Source organism: Mastigoproctus giganteus, chromosome 5 (assembly GCF_048544385.1).
Source record: "Mastigoproctus giganteus isolate SK-2022 chromosome 5, ASM4854438v1, whole genome shotgun sequence".
In the NCBI taxonomy this organism is placed as follows: domain Eukaryota; kingdom Metazoa; phylum Arthropoda; class Arachnida; order Uropygi; family Thelyphonidae; genus Mastigoproctus; species Mastigoproctus giganteus.
This window is the reverse complement of record NC_143579.1, coordinates 15045317-15052856: the sequence shown is the minus strand read 5'-3', so window position 1 is coordinate 15052856 and position 7540 is coordinate 15045317. Positions and strand designations below refer to the sequence as shown.

Genomic DNA, 7540 nt, shown 5'->3' with positions numbered 1-7540 from the left:
ACCCATAGATTTTTTAAGTATTCTGGGAGGCCCTTTATATATATATATATAATGGTTTCTTTTATGTTCACTTTTGTTTTCTACCTACAGGCATGTCCTCTATCACCACAGCGAAACACGACGGAGTTGGATGACGTTCCCGGTCCCCCCATTCATCAAACACATATACTGTACTGTACTATACCACTATGTACCATTAACCTGAGGAGTATTTCTATTTTTTTATATCTGATTTTTTTTAGCTTGCTATTTATTTGCAGTAAAGATGAAACTCTGTACACAAGTTAAACGTTGTAAATAAATTTGGTATAGTATTAGTGTATATTTTCTTTTCGTTAGTTTCTGAAAGAAAAGTAAATATGCAAAAACCGTTGATGTTTTGCAAAAAACGTATGGTCGTAATCGAAATCAGCATACCCAAATTCACATATAAAGAAACACACCGAAAAATGTAAATAAACAGAACATTTTTTGAAAATTTGTTGCATAGTATATAAGCAAAACTCCAGCATATTTTTTTGCAGCTGAAAAGATTATGTATATATAAAAAGCAATTAGACTGACATTGTACGTGGATCATAAAGGCTGGCATTGCCTTAAAATTTTGCTAATACTGATATTAATATTAACATCAGTAGTGAGTTAGCTTCCAAGGTAAACTGATATACATTTTATATATCAATTTACCCTAGAATATTCTGCGCATTGCAGTAAATGCAAATACAACACTTATAGAATCTCTTCCTCCTCTCGAATGATTGCCGTTTTTATATCCTTTAAAAGATATTTTGAATATCTTTTATATCCTAGCCGTTTTTATATCCTTTAAAAGATATTTTATATCCAATAAATATTTTGTAAAAGAGAAAATAAGAGGATTTGCAGTGAGAGCATTTGCTATAGTCTTGGTGAGTCGATTAAAAGCGGCAAGGTTTAGTGACCAAATATGAGTTTCTCTATTCAAATTGTGGATCTCTTTCCGTCAGTGTAAAATGAAAGAATGAAGCACTAGACTGTAAAAAAACAATGAAATTGTTTCCGTACTGGGTCAAATATAAAATGCACATTTTATATCGATGTGAAAATTATTTTCTCTGTGACAGAAAACTGGAAGTTCCTGCCGAAAACTGACGAAATCCCCCCCCCCCCCTGCCCTCACTAGGCACTCGCTCCGCAATCCTGAGTCTGATGGATCCTCTCTTTTATCTCTATATACAAAACAAAATAGCAAATCCCCTGATATAATATGTTTAACTTATTTTTGCCATCAGTTGCTTGAAAGAACAGCAAAATCAAAAACATTAATTTTGGGTTCCGAGAAATGACTGGTTCGTCTTCATCGTACAACAGGTTTTAAGTGAAGAAACTTAGTAATGATTAATGGTGCCTTGCAGAGATAACTCGTGGGAGACTTCATAGCGTACTAATAATACCCAGTTGGGTGAACACCTCACAGCAATACAACAATATTAACCTACGATCGGCTACAAGCTGCTTGACTGGTTTGTCAGTTTAGCAGAGTAGTGTTTGGTTCGACACAGGCTTCTGTCGACGGAGAGAGCGAGTAGTTTATTTTTAAGCGGAAAGTGAGTAGCTATTCTGTAGGATAAAGTGTTGTGAACAGCACACGAACAATTCACCTGACCTCGATCTCCCTGCTAAACCCGTGGTTTTCCAAGTGGCCAATAACGCTGCGTTCTTTTGTCTCGGGGAGGAGCGTGCCACAACAGGAGAGGACATAAACTCCTGGGGGTACTCCGCGAGAGTGCAGTCCACCAACCCATTCATTTAGCACCCCCTGCCACTCAGGTGAGACATGTCGGCAAGCGTATATCACAGCGAACTAACATTAACAAACACATCGGAAATGGAAAAGTTCAGGTAGGAGAACAAATTTGTTTCACATTCTCTAATTTTATTTACTTAATTTTTCATTGGAATTTATTTATTTATTTATTTATTTTAATTAGTGAATAATTATTGTTTTCTTTTATTTTTCGTCTTTTTTGCCACTTCTCTACAAATTGCCCTCTGGCGGCTCATGTTTTATTCCTTCGGTCGTTTGCTAAAAACTGTGCAGTATTTAAGTTTGTATTTATTATTATTTATTATTTTTTTTTTTTTTGAGTTTGTTTATGAAACGATTATGTACTTCTTGTACCGTGAAAAGGTGAGTACTGCGCGCACCATTGCTCAACTTCTTTTGCTGATAAATAAGAATAAATTTATGCGAAGATTTTAATATAACTTCATTTACTAGGCGCTGCGTATCCAGTTGGGACGTTTACGTCTGCATGATATATGGCCAAGTGTATATGTAGCTAAGCGCATATAAATAAACTGGTTTTAATCAAGTTGGCAAAGGAAAGAAATTGTGAATCCTTATTTTAGTATATTCACCCTTAATGTTACTGTTTGAACACTTTCAGTACAACTTGTTGACCAAGCCTGCTTTTAGATTAGTAAACAACTGGAATGATTGTCAACTACGCTTGTAAATAAAGTGAATTGTTTACAGGCGTAAACATCGAATTGCTGCCTTGATAGTAGCCAACACTTTCTTTTTCTTATTCTCTCTCTCTTTTTTTTTCACTTTTGTTACACACAAGTCTTTCTTTTTTTTTGTGTTCTAGATGAACGTTGAATTGCATTGTGGGATTCTTGTTTTGTCATTCTACGATTGCTTGTTTTGAAAATATCAAGCAAAATTGCCTGCGAAGCAGTATCGTGACTTTTACATTAGAGTTGAATTATTATTATTATTATTATTATTATTATTATTATTAGCCATATGGTGCAAGGAAGCCTGAGGCTTATGCTTCACCAGCCATGCACCTTTTTCCCTGTACACCGGTATTTTTAACAATTATATGCTTATACATATACGTGTACACAGGTGTGCAAAATAATAAAATGACACGTGATACGTATTATAATATTAAATGTTTATTGCAGCAGCATATAAATAAATAATAAATAAATATATAAATATTTATTATACGCGAATAGCATTATATGTTAATAAATAAATAACTAGAGTATATAATAAATAAATAAGTACATTTATTAACAGTTATTTATTGAATAATTGTGACTAGCTGAAGACCGTATTATATATTTATAAAGTATATGAGTTAAAAAAAAAAAAAGAATCCCTTCACTTTAAATCACATCAGTATAAGGGTACTTTAGCATACAAGTAAACGTAACAAAAGTAAACAAAGGGGTCGGTTATCGAATATCCAGCGTAGCGTATTCCTCAGCGATATTAATATTATGAGATTAATATATTTTTTAATTTATAAGGTGTTATTATTATTGTAAATATAAACAAATATTATTATTATAATTATTATTTTCTCCTTTATGGGATTTTTTCCGCCCCGTGACAGGTATTGCTGCCAAGTGCATGGAGTAGTTGGTTGTGTCCGCTTACTATGATTATTATTGGACACTTACAGAAGTTCAGGATCGCGGCTTTCTGGAGTTCCATGTAAGTATTATCTGCGAGGTCTGTTGCTGCTAGGTTCCTATGGAGGCTCTTTGGCACCATGCTGGTGGTTGACACGGTGTTTGAGATGGTGATTACTTGTTCAATGTGTCACATTTATTTGATTTCCTGTCTTAGTTTTGCGTAAAAACTAAGATGATCTTCCTGATCTTTTCCTCGTAGGTTTTCTGGAAGATGCTGGTGTTGGACATCGTTATATCGATGAGGGTTGTATCGGGTCTGTTGTGCCGGATCGTCTTGTCCGTTATTATGACGTTGTCCCAGTACAGTTTGCCAGTATGGGGATCTAGTACAGGCTGGGGTTCATACTTGTAATACGGTACATTTTCTTTGATCAACTGGTATGTTTACGCTAGCGTTATCCTGGTGACCTGGTCATGCCTACCCTGTCTGCGTGATAACCTTGCATCCCGGGGTGATGTGCTGGATTGTTTCGGGTGGCATCGTTGATATGTGTCATCTCCCACTCCGGGGGATACTTTGCGATGTATTTCCTGTAGTTTCGCGACGAGTGTCCCACCGCGTTCCAAGCTCGCGAAGAGCGTCCCACTCGTCAACCATCCGCGTTGGAAACCATCTTATCTCTGTAATCATTGTAATGTCTGCCATGGTGTGCCTCCTTCGCCCATCTTTCTGCCTTAGTTTTTTCTATTTGTGTGTCTGGAGTCCCCATGTTATGAATGGTATGTGTGGCCGTTTGTCTGTCTTCCTTATGGCTAAGTAAATTGGCGCTGTGTTTTCCTGGAAGTAATCCCGCAGGTTCTTAATGGCTTTCTTCTTTTCTTGTTCAGTGAGGTCAGTCAAACCCCCTCCCTCCTTCTTCCCTGGCTATGGTTAGTTTTTTGATGGCCAAATTTGGGCAATGTTAGCGATTCTTGGCCATCCTTATCCTTGTCGGTCTCAATCTGCTTCAGCTCGGGATTTGTCCAATCTATAATCCCGAAGGAGTAGGTCAGTACGGGGACTGCGTGGGCGTTTATGGCCTTGACCATGTTTCCGTCATTCAACTTTGATTTCGCCCATTCCTCCATTTCGTCATGGTTGCTTCTAGGAAGTGTGTCAGTGTTCGATTTTGTAGATCTTCAGTGTCTCTGTCAGCCAGCAACGGGGCACGGAGTCGAAAGCCCGTGTAGAGGTTGCGGTGCTTCTTGTAGGCTTGCTCCATAAATGCCACTCCATTAGTCAATTGCTCCTTGCATCCCTTTTGCTGCTCGGCCATGACGTTGTAGCTTTCAAAAATGGTCTGATATCTACTTAGTTATGAAGCTGGTTAGGACCTTGAACATTTTTGAGAGAGAGAGAGAGAGAGAGAGAGAGGTGATCGGTATGTACTTCGCCAGGTTTGTGGTGTCTTTGTCCTTAGCCTTCATCTAGGCGATTCCTTGAATTAGAAATGCTGAGATTGCATCAGGGTGCTTTGTCATCTGGATGAACTGCTCAGCTATGTTTGTGTGTGTGCGCGCAGCTGAAATTCTTGTACTGGTAGTTGTGGATGTCTATTCCCGGGGTTCGCCAGTTACGTGAAGAACTGTCGTACTTCTTCCTTCTGATGGAGATCGGTCTAGTGCGGATGTTCTTGACCTTGATGGTGGTTCTCCATTTGGTCGAGGTAACCCGGTATTATTTGCCGATTGAGGTCTGTGACTTGCCACAGGATTTGTTGGGTCTCTGCCTCGGTATGGTGTGGGTTTATGTGGGAGCCATGCCCTCAAATTCTGCTAGGGTATTCTTTCACAAGGCCTGAACGCGAGTGACTTTATCCTGTGCCACATTGGATGTAGTACGTTCAATTTCTACTTCTTATTATCATCTCGCTATGGAGGTCAACCCGTTTAATTTTGACCTTTGCAGCCAGTGGTGGGTAGGTCCGATGAATCGACTTTCGCGATTTTTTTTTTTTTTTTTTCCATCGCTGCGGGATTTGAACTCTTGTTCTTCGCATTGATGGTTCGGCTACTGGACTAATCGCGTCCCTTTATTATTGTTATTTAAAAACTCTTTCTCCTTTATGTGATTTTTTTCTGCCCAATGACGGGTATTGGGTGCATAGATGGTTCGTTGTGTCCGATTACTATTATTATTGTTACTGTTGGTCGAGAAACACACTTACTGTCCTAAGTAGGTGTTCAGGATTGCGGCTTTCTTGAGTTTTATGTAAGTGTTCTCTGGGAGGCCTATTGTTGCTAGGATCTTATAGAGATTCTTTGGCACCATTTATTAATGTAGTAATGTTTATTAATAATTAATATTACAGTACTAGAAAATTTAGTAACTTATAATATTAAACGTTAATGCATTACACAATATATACTAAATTTAGAATACTCCTTAAAAGTAATATATTAGATCAAAAGTAATAACATTAAAATATATTCCAGGAAGTTGCGTTCTCCTCAGGAAACTATCTGAAAATACAGATTTATTCTGATTCATTTTCTACTACAATTTAAGTTAATGAAACCAGACGTTCAAATGCTTTATATTAATTTCATGGAACAATTTTTCAGTACCATAAGCTATATTTCGGGTTTTAATGTAGTATACACCTTTCCTTTCTTTCCAAGGTGTTATGCCTAAGCCATTAAATTGCTGTAGTCGATGAGGCGTAAAAGACAAATCGGGGGTACTTTCGGGAAACTGGATGTGCATTGTATATGCTTGCAGTGACGTGTGAAAGTATTGATACGTTGGTGTCCGATACAATTCTAAAGTTTCCTTTGGTAGATGTAAGCTGCAGCTATATGAGAGTTCTTTAGGAATTTTTAGCCATATGCTAACGTGCCTACTGTTAACTGAGAAAAAGAGTAATAACAGCAGTTTTAATGCTTTTGGTTTCCAGTTTCTGTTTTGTTTCTCTGATTCGAATATACTTTTAAACAGAAAATCTTGTGTACTTGCAGTTCAAAATCATTAAACATCTTTTTCAAGATGTTTATTAATTTTTAATAATAATGTTTAATAATTTAATAATGATTTTTTTAAAAAATAAATAAAATTTCGATAATGCATTAAATCTGTCGATTTAGAAAACCGAAATTGCAGTGAACGGATTATTAAATCACGTAATGCATATCAATTCGTCTTCCAGTAGTCATATACGAGGTACAGTTTATTCATCTATTTATTAATTTATGCGTTAATAAAATAAATTTTCTGTTTATACTCCGGGACAGCTGCATAGGGTTATAGGAAAACAAGATAGAATACAAGAGCATCGAGAACATCACCGTATTTAGCAGTCATACGAGTTTGAACCACGGTCTTCCCATCGCTTCAGACGATACCGCTCCCTCGTTAACAATTCTAGCGCAAACGCTGCACACGGTTCAAACTGAATAAATAAGTCCATGGGTCTGTTTTGTTTACAGTATGATAAACTCTATTACTGATTAATCTCACCCTTTCCTCTGTGCGCGGATGTGTGCGTCCTCCCCAACCCGTATCTCTCAGATTTTTAAATTTGTCGATTATCCAAAATCGCAAACGAAAGTTTGGCAAGTCGTGCAGGACATTAAACAATTATCAGAAATATTGGTAATGAGATGAGGTGAGAACTCCAGACAGCTGATGTATAGTCTAGATCAGGGGTGGGCAACTTTTTTCTCAGCGGGCCGAATGAAATTTTCGTATCATGATGCGGGCCGAATGAACTTTTCGCATCATGATGCGGGCCGGAATAGATTGAACGATTTAATAAAAAAAATCAGAACCTAAAAAATGTTATATTACTTGAATTACCAAATTATTAATGTATTTTTAAAAAATATATCTGAATGTCCAATTATCATTGAAAATGCGGCATTCGGCATCAATTTTTCTTTTTTTTTTAATTGGCTCATTTTATGGGCTATAAATTATATTAAATTAAAAATTGTAATAATTAGAAAAGGCATAAAACATAAAATATCTCGCACCAATATTATTTTTTTCAATAAGAAGTCAAACCCAAAGGAACTTCGTTCGATCGATGCTACAATAATAATTAGGAAATAACTCTTTGACGCTGCGTAGAATCACTTGGTTACTGTT

At 36.8% G+C, this 7540-nt stretch overlaps 1 protein-coding gene across 1 annotated transcript in view; it reads left to right on the top strand.

Annotated features, from left to right (window-relative positions):
- Positions 1-1649: 1649 nt before the first annotated feature.
- The window catches only part of LOC150085193 (neprilysin-2-like), a 209852-nt gene continuing 203961 nt past the window's right edge, over positions 1650-7540 (top strand). Inside the window, exon 1 of the mRNA XM_090373920.1 lies at positions 1650-1881. Coding sequence (XP_090230046.1) covers positions 1817-1881 — 65 coding nt within the window. The 5' untranslated portion in view covers positions 1650-1816. The remainder of the gene's footprint in view (positions 1882-7540) is intronic.